We start from the raw sequence: 15,871 nt of genomic DNA, 5'->3' as shown, positions 1-15,871 counted from the left end.
ATTATTATTTTTTATGTTCCACAATGATGTTTAACAAAGCAAAGAGATTTTCACAGTGTGTCTGATAATATTTTTTCTTCTGGAAAAGTCTTACTTGTATTATTTCGTTGAGAATGAAAGGAGTTTTTAATAAAAAATTTTTTTAGGTCAAATTAGCCCCTTGAAGCTATATATATTTTTGGCTTGTCTACAGAATAAAACATCATTAAACAATAACTTGCCTAATTAACCTAGTAAAGCCTTGAAGCTGTATAGAAGTGTCTTAATATATATATTCCAATATATTTTACTGTCATCATAGCAAAGATAAAATAAATCAGTTATTACAGATGAGTTATTAAAACTATTATGTTTAGATATGTGTTGAAAAAGATCACTCCGTTAAACAAAATAAGGGAAAAAAATAAACAGGGGATCTAATAATCCAGGGGGTTAACAATTCTGACTTCAACTGTAAGTTGTTAATGCTTCCAGATTTAAGTGGTCCCCAACAATAACTGGAGCCACAAAAATTAGAGGGTCCATTAAATGGCATTACATACTTTCAGCCGATAAATTTTCGGTGGCTGAAAATTAGGTACATCTCTAATATAAACACACTTTTAGATTCCCATTGTTGCACATTTCTGCTGTATGATTGGCTCACTATAGAGTAAAAAAGTCCAGAGCGTAATGTTGTTATTGACTAATTTATCGCGAATGGATATAAAATCGTTTATCGGCCCAGCCTTAATTGCCATAAAGGTCAAGTTGGCGCTTTCATAAAATGTTTTTCAACATTTCTCAAAGTTTTTAAACAATTATAAATTTACAAAAATCACAAAGAAAGCTCTTTGCACTTTTAGCATGATGCAAACACACACACAAAAAACAAGGACAAAGAAAGCATCCTTTGCAGCTCAAGCGATGTATTTCAACACACAACACAGTCACATACTCAGCTGCTTTAGAACCAACATAAACACAACCCCAAACAATCTGCTTGAGTATGTTACTATATATATATTAGTGCCTTTCATATTTCCTTACATGTGTGTGTGTGTGTGTGTGTGTTGTTACAGCCCTGTCTGTAGTTCAGTCTTATGAGAGCTGCAGTTCTTTCAGGCTCCTCAGGGACTCGGCACAGCCTCGGATCAGATTGCAGAGCTGAATGCTGGCCTCCACTGATGCGGCGTGCTGGAGCTCCTGCGTGGCCCATCTGAGCTTGTGAAGCACAGCCTCTTCTGCACTGGACAGGGCTGGGTGGTGATGGAGTGAGCTGCCCGAAGACCCTACAGGAGGTGTCGTCTGGACAGGCGGGTTGGATGGCGGCAAGAAGTTGGAGGCAGGGGTGGGGATGGAAAGAGGGGTTGGCTGTACAGTTGGAGGGGGGCCTCTGAGTCCAGACGCAGCCCCCTCACAGTGCTCCGGCCTGGGCTGGCCAGTGATGGAGAGAGGGGGTTCACTGGAGGAGGCTCCGTTAGATTCGGGAACAGGCTGAGTGGCAAGCTGGCGCTCTCGTACCTGTGACAAGGCTGCTTGAGCATTTAAAGCTGAAAGAGAAGTTGGATAATTTAATGGTGATGAGCAAGAATTTATGTTTAAGGAAGAGGATTTGAATGTACCTGGGTTGTCCTTGTCAACATCGGAGTCCAGCTCTTGACAAGCAACACAGTAATTTTTCTTCTGCTTATCTTGCAGCAGAATCGTCTGCAAATAGATGGAAGTTTTGTTTTGCTTTAAACACTGTAATAAGTAATAACAATTAAAGTCTGTGAGAAAAAATGTACAATGATTATTTTGTTATTCTTTAGGTGAACAATGAATCCATGCTAATGATTTTTGCTTTGGTAGTCTGCATCTGCTTTTGGAGTGGCGGTCCGGCTCTGTTGATGTCAGTTTGACAGCTTCAGTCACAATATTTTTAGCCACGCCCCCCCTTACTGTTAGTTTCCTATGAAAAAATGTTGTGCAAAAAGAGAGCCCCGCCTCTACTCAATATTCCGTAAATATTCAATATTTAATACTATTTTTGTTGTTTGTGTACCATTAGATATTGCCTTACTGCATAGTTTTAACTAAAAGTAACAGTATTTTTTACTGATTAAACATGAAAATCATTGTAATTTTTCATTTAAATGTCTTTTTTTCTAAAATTGATTGATTTATAGATGTTGGATACTCAAAAAAAAATTGTTGTCAGACGAGACCTTGTAAAAATACAAAAGCAAAACAGCTGAATTACAGAAAGGCACTGCAGATAAATGCAAAAATACTAGATGTGGGCCATTAAGACTTCAGTCTTAAAACAAGGTAAACATTATAATGTTAAGGCATAAACGATATTATATCGTATGGCGATAACATTTTTGTCAATAACAATGACTTTTTTTACTTTTACTTTTTTACTCTATATAATCTAAGAGCCAATCAGGTACCAATTGATACTGAAAACGCACACTTCCCGTTAACAGTTGAGCGTGTTTTTAAGCAGTGCTGATTAGCCATTGTGTTGATATTAGGGATGCACCAAATTTACGTCCAGGTTATGCTATTTAATGTACCCTCTTATTTTTGGGGCTTTAGTCATTGTTGGGATACTCTTAAATCCAGAAGCAATAACAACTGAAATCAAAATATATATATATACACATGTATATCATTATTGTTTAATGTGGAAAATAATTAATTGATATTGTATTTTTACCATATCGCCCAGCAATATTGAGGCAGGTTTGTAAAATGTTGATTCATCATTCAAAAGAGGCGAACATGCATTTATTCAGTGCCTTTAAAAAGAAACAAAGTGGAAATGTGACGGGATTATTAAAAACAGGTTATTTTCGTTCAGTTATTTTCATTTTTTTGTTCAGTTATTTTCGGACATCCATGAAACACATTGTATTTTATAGCTTCATGATGAATAAACAGAGTACAGTGTTTATTTGCAACTGTAAACTTTATAAAAGTCTCAAAGCTCTCAATTTTGATCAAGTTAAAATGCATCCCAACTGCTGGCTCGGGAAAGCTGAATCAAATGAATCAATTTTGCAGACTGCATTAAACCATCTTTAAGAAATCAAAGTTTTATCCTAGATTCTGTCCTCTTATTTGACACACAGGTAGATGCAGTAGTTAAATCTTGGTTTTTTTCAGCTGAGATTATCAGCCAAAGTGAAAGGCTTTTTAAAAGGCTTCTTACTGGTACACGCAGGTTTGAACACATTACTCCTATCCCGTGTTTCCTAAATTGTGACCTAGAATTGAGTTTAAAATTTTAATGTCTGTTTTTAAGGTATTAAAAGGCCAGGCTCTGACTTATCTCTCTAATCTTATTAGTTCAAATATCTGCCATATGTTTAAGGTCATCGAACCAGAAAATGCTAGTAGTTCCCAGATCCAAATTGAATAAAAAAAGAAGATTGAGCTTTCTCTGTAGTAAGTCCTAAAGTGTGGAACAGGCTACCTTCGTCCATTAGAAAAGTTTCTATTGAATCTTTGTTCAGAGGGAAACTTAAACTACACCTCCTTGAAATAGCTTTTAAATTGGGAGAAAATTAATCCTATTGTACCTATCTGGTCGCTTGTTATGTATCTATGATGCTGTGTGGTATGTTGGATGTATTCTATGTTGTTTTACTTGTTGCTGTCTATTTTTGATCATTTGCTTTTAGGTTTGTACAGCACAATGGTCAACAACTTAAAAATTTTTTTTTTATTACGCTTTGTAAATAAATAAACTAAACTAATTAAAAACATTATTAAACTTTCAGACATTCTGAACTGAAAATATTGCACGTCATCTTTTGTCATTATCGCAAGTTTTAATATTCAAACATGGCTACAACTTAACAACACAGTACCTCACTGCATATTTAATAATTAAATTAAGGCTCTAGCTTGTATTGCACTAAATAAAACACAGATTTGATTGGAGTCTCCTATGAGTGTATGGTGTTTTCTCTCACCCCGCACAGCTCACAGCACTCGCCCAGCATCTTGTACCCCTTCAGCAGATAGTCTCCCATCAGCTTGCTGATCTTATCCTGCCGCTCCCGGCGAGCCTGAATCACCTTCATCTCTGCTTCAGAGGGAGGCTCCCATTCAAAGTCTTCATCATCTGGATTCAGGAAAACACACACAGAATGCTCTTGTTTATGGACGAATGCTCATTTAATTCACACACCCACTTAAGCACTTTCCAGGTGTTTTAAAACTTTTTCAGTACTTTATAAAGTGTGGAAAATTACATATTTACATACGTCTGCACACCTCATCACATTAATTATATTTAGAAAAAAATCCTTTCTATAAAGATTGGTGGGAGAGAGGTATTTGGTTGAGTGTCCATCTATTAAACAAAGAGGGTGAGGTTCTGAGTTACTGGAAATTTTTGTGAAAAATATAACTTTGAATGTGATCATAAGCAATTCAATAGGGTATTGAAATCTATTCTGAAGGCATTTGTAATAATGGTTAGTACTGTGGCCCCCAATAAAAATGACGTACCTTATTTGCTGATGAATGGAGAAGATTTTATTCAGAGTGTATTCAGATAATAAGCTCTATTATCGAATTAGGGAATATGTTCCTTTCCTTCCCCATACCTCCTCAAAGCTAAAGAAGTACACTTTAAAATATTCAATGATATTTAACCATCTGCAGAGACTGTATATTTATTTTTGACTGTTTATACAGCAGAACCTTCTAGACAAATTCATTTGAGTGGTTAAAAGTTTCTCTCAAGATGTCCTCCCAATTTTCTAAAAATGATATTATCTTTGGTTTATTAGGGGAAGATATTAATATTCAAGTTGTATTGAACAATATTCTAATTTTGGAGAAATTTTATGTTCATAAATGCAAGTGCCTGAAAACAAAACCACTGTTTTGGGTTTTCCAAAAGGAATTTTGGTTATACTGTAAAGCTTTAAAGTTGGTAAAATCAAAATTAGGAAGTTCAGTTTATTGAAAACATTTTAATTAATAGACGACCAGGTAGTTCTTTTTTGAATGTGTTTGTGTGTCTATTCTGTTTAAAGTTGTATTTATTTATATTATAATCTTATTGATTTGATTATTATTTGTGCTCTGTTCTGTAGTTGTTAATTAAATTTGTGCTATATGCAAAAAAAAAAAAAAAACACTTCATCACATTATATCAGAAGCTATTCTAGAGTATAGTACAGTAAATTATAGTATAATTAATATACTATGTGAAAAATTTCGTTTTTAATTTTATTTTTTTAGCTTTAATAAAAGGAAAATATGTGATAGCAGGTTTGATCCAACCCCAACATTTAGTTATGCTGTCATCCATTTACATATCTTTATTATAATTAATTTATTCATACTATTATTACCAGCTTAGTAAGATAAATTATTATGAAAGGAACAATCGCATTTTAAAGTACTTTATCCATAATCTAAGTACATTTTAAACCTTGAAACACAAGAGTAAAATTCCAGCATTTAAAGTATTTTCAGCACCCGTGCGATTCCTGTACGTGGAACTTTACGAGTCAATAATAGGCAAAGACACAGAGAAAGCTCGATATTTTAAATGAAATAAAAGCCACATGCCAGTACAGAAATGCAGACAGTGAGGGGCTAACCTGCTAACGTAACATGATGTTATTTTAGCGCAGCTGCACGTGTACTAACGTTACTATAGCACGACTGGAGGTTAGTGATTAAGGGTTATTTCGGTACTAAATTGGGGAGTTTAACAAGAGATTTGTCTAAATGTGAGTTTATTGACATTTTACCTGCGTTAAGGGCCATGCTTTCTTCATCAGCCGCCTCACAACACAGATAACGTTTCCTGCTCGAAACTTCAGCGGTGAAATGTGGAAGGTGCTATGAAAACTGACTGGCGCCATCTAGCGAGCTGAATGTAGGTCCTATTGCTCAGTTTTTTCCCCTTCATTCTGAAAATCTCAGGATTATTTGTTTCGTTCGGAAAAAAAAATCTGGATTTAGACACATAAAAAAATACATAGTTTATGCTGGAAAATAAAGAATGTTCTTCACTATCTCTTGGTTTCCAGTCAACTAAATATTCTAACTACCTGCTTGATTTGTTTAACTGATAATATGCAGTTACGCCTCTCTCTAGCCCTAGACATCTGGGGTCTTAACAATGCAGAAAATAACATTTTATAATGAAAGTGGATTTTGAAAAAAATTCAAAAGGCTCCTAAACAATAAAATCACTCCTTCTGCACAACTCTATAATTTATTTTTAAACATTACCATCACTGCATCAGGTTAATATTAGCCTAATTAATACATAGTTAATGTGAATAAAGAAAATCACTTTGATTTCATAGTTTACTTTGACCAATAGGTGATGCTGTTACCAAACTAGTGTAGTGTGGCGTTGTCAGTCTTGCAAAGATACAGCCTCAGGTGTTGGTGTTGCCAGCATGGTTTGGAAATGTGTAGTTCACACAGTCTTATGGTGAGAAAAAGTAAAGTTTGGGATTTTCATCAGGGCTCAAACTGTGCAAATCATCACTGGTTATGGTTAACACACAACAGTTGTGGACAAATAGCATTAGCTTTGTCAGCTATATTACCGTATGTGAAAAACGGTATGTGTGCTATAGTATTACACCCAAACCAGTTGACAGATGAGAATACTAAGAAGTTCGCACATGATGGACACTTCACTACCTTATGAGCCCACAGAAGAGGGTTTATTAATGGAAAAATACAAAATGACTGAAAACATATGACGAATGATAACTTTTCTTAATTCGTTGCAAAAATCTAATTGTCCTCACTATTTAGTATTTACTTATCCTCAAGTGGTTATAAACCTTTCTGAGTTTCTTGACAACAAAATAAGTAATTTTGAAGAAAACTAAAAACCCGTAGCCATTGACTTCCACAGCAAGCAAATTCCATAGTGTCTTACTACACAAATCATTGCAATTTCTCATATTAAACAGGTTTAAACAAGTGAAGGGAGAGTAAATGATGACAGACTTCTCATTTTTAGGTGAACTATGCTTTGAAGCCAAGAAATTAGAGGAGACAATAATTACATTTTTATTAGTTCTTACAGTTTCAAAGGTATTAGCACAAACGTTCATGCAAATTTGAACAGCACTAGAGGGATTAAGGTTGGAGACTTCAAAACTGATAATGTTCCTTCATTCACTTTCCTTCGGCTTAATCCCTGTATTTATCAGGGGTCGCCACAGCGGAATGAACTGTCAACTATTCCAGTGTGTTTTACGCAGCAGATGCCCTTCCAGCCACAACCCAGTACTCAGAAATTGGATAATATTAAAACTTCATTCCTACAGATTTTATAAAAAAAAAATATTTAAAAATATTTTATAAGTCACCAGCACTCATGTAGGTTTCAACAAAGTATTCAAATATGGTAAAACCATTAAAAACATACTAGGAACAGTTCCTAAATAAACCATTCATATCTTAGAAGGACAGGTTAAAATCCAAAGAACATTGAAAAGTCTTTGTTTTCTTCAAGGATTTAATGAAGCCAAAAAAATCCTGCATTTTTAAGGCTCAGCTAGAGAGTCACTACGGCTGGTTTGGCTTTTGTTCGTAAAGTCCCAGCAGTGTCCACCATAGATTCCTCTCCAACAATACTGTCCTCTCGCCAGTTTCCACGCCACAGTGCGCTGAGCCAGCGGAAAGTGCTCTCATCCCAGTTTTCTGGAAGCTGCAGCATCAGATATCCAGCTGAGATGATGCCGGCGGCCGCTGCTCGCACATGGCTGATCTGCAGAGTTAACGTCACTAAGCCATCCACAGCTTATGAGAAAGAGAAGAAAGCGCTATATTCAATTATCAGACAATAAATGATGTTCTCTTTGTGTTTAGCAAGATAATTAAAATGTTTACTTGTCAATTTATTTCCATGAAAAATACCTGCACTTGCTGGGATTGTCAAGAGAATTCCCAGGGAAATTAAACTGGGGTACGTAAACATTTCTCCCAGATTTACCAGCAGATTGAAAACTTAAATAAAAACATAAAGACAAAGTTTGTTAAAGAGAACAACTAAAAATCTGATCACTACAAATGATGACAAATAACATTAATAAAGCATAGAGTTATATAGAGGTAAATGATTTTATTGTATACTATTGTTTAACACTCAGTGCCAATCAAAAACTGCACATAAATGTATAGTTAAAGTCAAAATTATTCACCCTCCAGTGAATTTTTTCTTCTTCAAACATTTCCCAAATTATATTTAACAGAGCAAGAACTTTTACAGTTTTTACAATATTTCCTTGAACATTTTTTTTCTACTGGAGAAAGACTTTTGTTATTTCGGCTATAATAAAAACAGTTTTTAATTTCTTAAAAAACATTTAAGGTTAATACAGGCTTTCTGCAGGTTTCAACAAGTCAAATTTAAGACTTTTTAAGACCCTTTTAAGACCGTTTTGAATGAAATTTTTAGACTTATACAGGGCTAAACACTAAAGTTTTTTTTTGTAATGGTCTGGTTGTTGTTGCTTATTTGAATTTGTCAAAACAAGAAAACTCTAGTTGTACATACTTTTTATTTTTTTATTGTTATTTATTTTTAAAAGACAAGTTTAACCATTGTTAATAGTTTATTTATTACGGACACAATTACATGAATGATCAAAAATATATATTTGTGGCTATTTGTCTGAATGGATTGAGTATAACTTCTATTCAACCCAATAATTTTCGGCTATATAAAACCTTGCCTATTCCTTGCCTGTTTATGAATATTACGTCTGCTTCCCCTTACTTTTGTACATAGTTTTTGTGTAACTGGAAAATCATGTAAAGGGACATATAGCTCTGTTATTATCATGTGGAATGTAATAATTGTTTTTAGGTTTCTTTCCCTGATTAGAGAATTACATTTTGACAATTTGCTGTAAAAATTTCTGTTGTCGATTGTATCTCTATGCAATAATAAAACTTATATTATATTATTGGTGATTAGATGGATGTTGGACTTATTGGGTAGCTTTACTTGGACAGAGGAAAATTAAGACCTGTTAAAAATGTTTTAAGACCTACAACACAAAATTTCAGTGAATTAAATACTTTTTAAGGCCTACACTTTTGCTTTTTAAGACCCCGCAGACACCCTGTTGATATTATTACCCCTCTTAAGGAATACTTTTTCGATTCTCTACAAAACAAACCACTGTTAGACAATGACTTGCCTAATTACTCTAAAAAATTACTGTTCAATTTAATTCAATTCATGTTTATTTCTATAGCGCTTTTCCAATGTAGATTGTGTATAAGCAGCTTAACATAGAAGTTCAAGTAAATTAAAACTGTCAGTCCAGTTTTCAGAGTTGAAGTTCAGTTTAGTTCAGTTCAGTGTGGTTTAATTTTCAATGCTGAAAGTCCAAAGACTGAAGAGCAAATCCATCGATGCACAGCTCTATGAGTCCCAACCAAGCAAGTCAGTGGCAGCGGTGAGAAACAAACTTCACTTTATGTCACTTTAAGCTGAAATCTAGTATCTTGAAAAATATCTAGTAAAATATTATTTACTGTCATCATGGCAAAGATAAAATAAATCAGTTATTAAAAATGAGTTTTTAAAACTATTATGTTGAGAAATGTGTTAAAAAAAGTTTAATAATTCAGGAGGGCTAATAATTCTGTCTTCAACTGTATGTATATGTTGCATAATTTTTTTTAATTTCTCAAGTTTTTAATCAATAAGGGCTAAATATTATTGTTTAGTATATAGAAAATATAATTTGAGAATTACCAGTATTGATCCGGCTGTAATGAATACAATTTAAATACATATTTCATTGTAATTTAAAGCATAGTGTAAAGCATAAAATAAATAAAATAGTGTAAAGCATAAAATAAATACCCAGCAGTAGAGAAGCCATGACGCAGAGTTTGTCCCAGGGGATATGCTGAGAGGGAGGCCAGTATTCCACGTGTGTGAAATAAAGCAACACACACACCCACGAGTGCAGGACAAAGCTGCACAGACCCACGCAGGACAACAACACGCTGGCAGGACCTGGCTGCACTTCCCCTACGCACTTTCTGAAAAGCACCTGAAACATAAAGCCATCCACATTTACTGAAAACCTCTAGAAAGTTACATTCATATAAAACATTTATATATACAAAGCTTTAAAACGACTGCCTTTAAATACAAATTGGATATTTGTAGGGGGTTAGTAAGTTTCCCTCACAATGATTACGCTTACCTAATAATTAAGTAGCTCCTTCGTAATATAAAATGTCACTTGTTGCCACCTACTGGCACAACTGTATATCATGTGATTTTGATTAATAAGTACTTAACGCGTTTTTGTTCACTTGATTAATCAGTTAATGAATTAGTAAATAAGTACCTCCTGTATTTTGCCAACAAATTATAGATTTTAAAGACTAAAATGAGGTGGGTTTTCTCAAATTTTGCGGCATTTCTTTATATTTTTTTGCTGTAAAAAATGTAACACTGAGAGAAACAGAGAGAATCTAGAGTTAAAGACTGCTGTATCATCTTTGAAAAAGAACCAATTTTTTGAAAATAAATGCTTGCCATGTTGCCTAATGGCTATTTGATGCTAAATCATGCAGAGCATTGCACACTTATGTGTGTGTTTGTGTGTCTGTGTGTGTTTGTTAGAGAAAGAGAGAGAGAAGGCTACACATATGATGACAGATTCATAAATTATATAAAAGTCTAAATTCAGCAAACACACAATCGCAAATTCCTGGAGAGTTTGATCAATCACCTTTACAATATAGTCAGTTAAGGGAACAAATTATTATATCCTGCCCATATATTTCATGTATCTTATGTGCAAGGCTCCAAAGAAAAATAAATCACTGAATGTTACTCAACAGACATTATTGGTAAAGAAATTCACTATCACTGGGATGAATTAGCTGACCTTGAATAAAGCTAAAGTTGAGGCCGAACCAACTCCCAGTGCCACTCCTGTGATTGAGTCACTATGAAATCCGTCCCCGTAGGCCAACATAACAATCCCAGTGATGGACAGGATGACAGCCACTATCTAAATAAAGACCACAAATAAAACTGCAAGCGTTAATTACGGAGTCAAACAAAACAGGGGGAAAATGAAATGCTAATCAAAATGGCAAACAAGAAGTTCAACAGATTATTGCACAATTGTTATTGCCATTTTAATAAAAGCAATCTAGATTAGATGACCCTTCAAGTGAGAAGAGGCAACTTTTGAAAGCAGAGTATTATACATTTCTATAGGCACTGCATACATATACATATATATATATATATATATATATATATATATATATATATATATATACAACAGTTCTGTTTGGTTCTCGAATCTGATTGGCTAATAGGCGTGATATATATTTCAGTAATATCAGCACCTGTACAGCCTCTTTACTCTTTGTGTATTACTCCGCCCACATACAGCCAGCAAAAAGCAGACACTACAGATCTAAAGTTTAAAAAATACTTGCTCAGCTGTTTTACTGTCAGCTTATGATTTAAATCCAAAGAAACTAGTTCCTCATACAAAAGGGTTTTTGAGACTTTCCATGTTTGATTTTGTTTTTATATACACAATTATGCCGTCAAACTGTTGTATAAACGCAATATCACACTCATAGCAGTGCGATATGGCTGTATATCGGCACTGGTGGGGGCACTAAGGCACTCCTCCCACCAGTGCCGATATACAGCCAAATCGCACTGGTACTCGAGTGATATTGCTCTCATATATATATATATATATATATATATATATATATATATATATATATATATATATATATATATATATATATATATATATATATATATATATGTGAGCAATATCACACTCGTAGCAGTGCGATATGGCTGTATATCAGCACTGGTGGAAGGTCCCCCCATAATTGTGTATATAAAATATAATTGTGTATATAAAAACAAAATCAAACATGGAGAGTCTCAAAAACCCTTTTGTATGAGGAACTACTTCCTTCCGCGTTGGATTCAAATCATAAGCTGACAGTTAAACAGCTGAGCGTGCATCTTTTAAACTTTAGATCTGTAGTGTCTGCTTTTTGCTGGCTGTATGTGGGCGGAGTAATACACAAAGGGTAAAGAGGCTGTTCGGGTGCTGATATTAAATCAGATTCGAGAACCAGACAGAACTGTTGTATAAATATGCACAAAACCCCCTATAAAGATACTTTGCACATTACAAATAAAACTGATTTAAATATGTATTTCAGCACTTAACCACTTATCCATGTGTTTATGCTTTTATTAAAATTTTCATGGCAATGTTTAATTTCACCATCTAAGAAGATAAAAAAGTTAAGCTATAACAGTGAACTGTAAGTAATAGTGAGTATAAACTGCTGCACTTCCCTCAACTGTTATTAACCACATTGACTTCTGGGACTTTAAACAAGTACTGCTTTAAAATCTGCATTCCATACATCCTCTGCTCTTGCAGTCTTGAGTATTAGCTCTGGCTGTTGAGGATGGCATTAAACAAGAACACAAGGATGCAAGGTTACTTAAGAACCCACAATAAAACACAGCTTATATATTTTTAAAGTCAGTTACAAAGAGGTTGATTGTTCTAATTTAGATCTAAAGCAAGACTGATTACCCCTTGGCTGAATGCTGAACGCCAAACAAGTAGACATGACATAATGTGATCGTTAATGTATGCAACTTGGCCAAACTTATGTCAGGTTTTTCATAACGCACACCACAGTTGGTGGGGGAAAGCCCCCTAACATCAGCAGACTTAACAACACGGCAATAATAAAACATTAAACACAAAACACTATTCTCCTCCTCACCCTCACACCCATAAAGCGGTCTTTGAGTCCGATCCATGAAAGGAGGAAAGTAAAAGCCTGGCAGCAGCAGAGGACGGCACTTACGTCCACTTTGGAGATGCGGCAGAGCGCCAGCAAGTACAGATATCCAGATAAACCCCATAGCAGCGAGAATGGAGCTGCTCCTTTCAGAACAAACCGCACAGTCAACTCCTCACCCAGGAACACACTGCACTTTCTGCCAAAGGAGGATAAAGTGGTAAATATCATGACACGCAATGCCATTAAATGTTTCAAACAATGCTTACAAAACACTTCTTGTCACTTAATAGATTCAGCAACGATTATAGGTATGGAGCAAGTCGTCACTGCAATGTTATTTCTGAAAATATGAGGTTTTGAGAGCCGAATAATATGAATGTTTTTTATTTTTTTATTTAGAAAATTCTGATTTAAGAACTTTCTTTAAAGGAACACTCTCCTTTTTTGTAAATTTAAGTTACCTAGAGTTAAACAGTTGAGTTTTACCATGTTTGATTCCATTCAGCTGATCTCCGGGTCTGGCATTATCACTTTTAGCTTAGCTTAGCATAAATCATTGAACCGCATTAGACCATTAGCAAATTTTAAAAAGAGGTTTGATCATTTTCCTGTTTAAATCTTGACTCTTCTGTAGTTACATTGTGCAGAAAGACCAACAATAATTAATATTATTAAAAATAATATTACAGTGCATTGTAACCTAGTTTTTCTAGCTGGGGACTATTTTCAGATGCTGCATGCGTACGGCAGCAAAGTCACTTAATTATTACGCCAATGTGAGTAGAGTTTTTTTCTAGCCATATCAACCAAGAAAACAGCTTTAATTAGGAAAATTATCAAAACAATTTTTTTAAATTATTTGAGCGAGATGCTAATGGTCTAATCCGATTCAATGATTTATGCTAAGCTAAGCTAAAAGCGCTCCCACCAGAATCGGAAATGGTAGGAGAGTTATAAAATTACTCCTCATTGTAAAAAATTGCAGGGTAGCGCAGTGGGTAGCACATTCGTTTCTTCATGTTGCAAGTTCGAGCCTAGGCTGGGTTCTCCCTCTGTTGGCGTGGGTTTCCTCCAGGGGACTCCAGTTTTCCCCACAAGCCCAAAGACATGTGTTTCCCAGTGATGGGTTGCAGCTGGAAGGGCATCCGCTGTGTAAAACATATGCTGGCTAAGTTGGGGGTACATTCCGCTGTGGTGACCCCAGATTAATAAAGGGACAAAGCCGAAAATAAATGAATAAATGAATTGAAAAAATTATATATATTGCAACATATTAACATATTGTGAGCAATATTCAGGTCAATAAAAAGAGTGTGCCTATTTGCTCGTGAATATTCTGCAATAGACTGATATCCACAGACCATTCACTGGTAAAGGTGAATGTATGCAGGTTTAGTACTTTATAAATAGAAAGGCCTAAACCTTATGTGCTTTATACCAAATACAGCTTCGTCAGCAGCAAGGCAGTGCAATTAATAATAAAGCTGCAGTCTTCCTCAGCTGATATTACCAAAGGTTTTGCTATTATACCCACAATTTCTGGCCAGCTTCAGCGATGACTTTGCTCTGATAATGGGCTGTTGGCCATGAATAGATTCATTAATGAAAAGTGGTCATTTGTTAAGCTGTACTAGAAGCTGTGAGGATTAGAGGCTGAAAGCTGCTTGCACTAAACAGCTTTCAGAACATTAAGTTAAAATAAGAATTATATGCAATAATGTTCAGCTGGGGGTTTTGGACTTGCAAACACGCACTGTAAAGTACAAGTCCTAAAGACTGTAAAAATAAAGATTGTAATAAAATGTTTTTGGTGCAAACCAGTATAAGAACCATTTTGTTTATTCAAAAAACTTTCAGTTAACAATAATTAAAAGTTTTTTTTTTTTTTTTTTAATGTGGCACACAAAATAGAACAGATATTTTGAAGTCATCATGTAATCAGTTGAATTGTACAGGATTTCTGAGAGACATTTGCATTGTGTCCTTTAACAATGTGGCTGAAAACAAAGCCAATTGCCATGGTTTATTCAAAGTTAGTCAAAGTTATGCACTGAACATCAGTGAATGAAGCACTATTTTCTTTCCATGTTCAAAAGAACAGTATCATCACTTCACATCTTAACATGCACATAAAAAAGTAGATGAAGACATTATGACATTAAATCACCTAATCAACGAGGAAAGCTGTGTTTAAAATGAGCATTAATTAGGATTGCCCTTTATCAGAACTGTGATTGGTTGCTTTACATTGGTCAGACGGCCTCTTTTGTTGATCTTTGGCCAATGAACGCAGTAAGTTTGAATTTGTCTGAAGATCTGTTTATGTGAGGCTCTGTTTTACCCAGTTGTCCAATGTGGAGGAGCGGTGGGACCAACACTCACATTCTTCTAGTACAACAAACAATGGGGAAGTCTAAGCATAAATATTGCTGGTTTTTGAGTTTTCATGTTTTCAACAGACGACATGTCCAGATAAAAACAATGGACACAAGTCCTTTTACCATTTTTGATTTCATTTAGCCACTTTTCAGATCTGGCAGGAGCACTTTTAGCTTAGCATAAATCATTGAATTGGATTAGACCATTAGCATATTTCTTAAAAAATATAAAAAAAAAAAAAGAAAAAAAAAAGATAATTTTGATAATTTTGATAATTTTTATGTTTAAAGCTTGATTCTTCTGTAGTTACATTGTGTACTAAGAAGACCAACAAAAATAGTATTACACAGCACTGTTACCTAGTTTTCTAGCTGGGGTGGGACTTTTTTTCAGATCCTGTCAGATGACGTCCAAATTACAGCAAAGAACACAAGGCCTTAGTGTACACATTTAATGATCTGAGGAAACGCGTTTGACCATTTTTAATTCCATTCAGCTGATTTCCGGATCTGGCAGGAGCACTTTTAGCTTAGCTTAGCATAAAGCATTGAGTCGGATTAGACCATTAGCATATTTCTCAAACTATTTGAAAAAGACTTTTGATAATTTTCCTGTTTAACACTTGACTCTTCTGTAATTAAACTGTCTACTAAGACCAACAGAAAATAATATT

The 15,871-nt window shown here is 34.7% G+C and overlaps 2 protein-coding genes across 9 annotated transcripts in view; both read right to left on the bottom strand.

The window, feature by feature from the left end:
* Positions 1-891: 891 nt before the first annotated feature.
* znrd2 (zinc ribbon domain containing 2) lies at positions 892-5,832 on the bottom strand. The gene is given in 4 exon segments (NM_001006010.1): positions 892-1,532; positions 1,605-1,689; positions 3,948-4,099; positions 5,748-5,832. Coding segments are annotated over 4 exon segments (705 nt in total). The 5' UTR covers positions 5,764-5,832; the 3' UTR covers positions 892-1,080.
* Positions 5,833-7,011: 1,179 nt separating this feature from the next.
* Positions 7,012-15,871, bottom strand: part of LOC101883296 (solute carrier family 35 member F4) — a 53,988-nt gene continuing 45,128 nt past the window's right edge. For 5 of the 8 annotated variants that reach the window (XM_073914847.1, XM_073914848.1, XM_073914845.1 and 2 more), the window contains 5 exons: positions 12,799-13,015; positions 10,893-11,018; positions 9,851-10,043; positions 7,888-7,977; positions 7,012-7,770 (listed from right to left, as the gene is read on the bottom strand). In XM_073914847.1, coding sequence (XP_073770948.1) covers positions 7,526-7,770; positions 7,888-7,977; positions 9,851-10,043; positions 10,893-11,018; positions 12,799-13,015 — 871 coding nt within the window. In that variant the 3' untranslated portion in view covers positions 7,012-7,525. The remainder of the gene's footprint in view (positions 7,771-7,887; positions 7,978-9,850; positions 10,044-10,892; positions 11,019-12,798; positions 13,016-15,871) is intronic. The other 3 variants (XM_073914850.1, XM_073914849.1, XM_021479359.3) reach the window with 1 other exon arrangement.

Source organism: Danio rerio, chromosome 10, assembly GCF_049306965.1.
Source record: "Danio rerio strain Tuebingen ecotype United States chromosome 10, GRCz12tu, whole genome shotgun sequence".
Taxonomy (NCBI): domain Eukaryota; kingdom Metazoa; phylum Chordata; class Actinopteri; order Cypriniformes; family Danionidae; genus Danio; species Danio rerio.
Note: the sequence above shows the minus strand (reverse complement) of the source record. Positions and strands in the feature narration are given on the sequence as shown.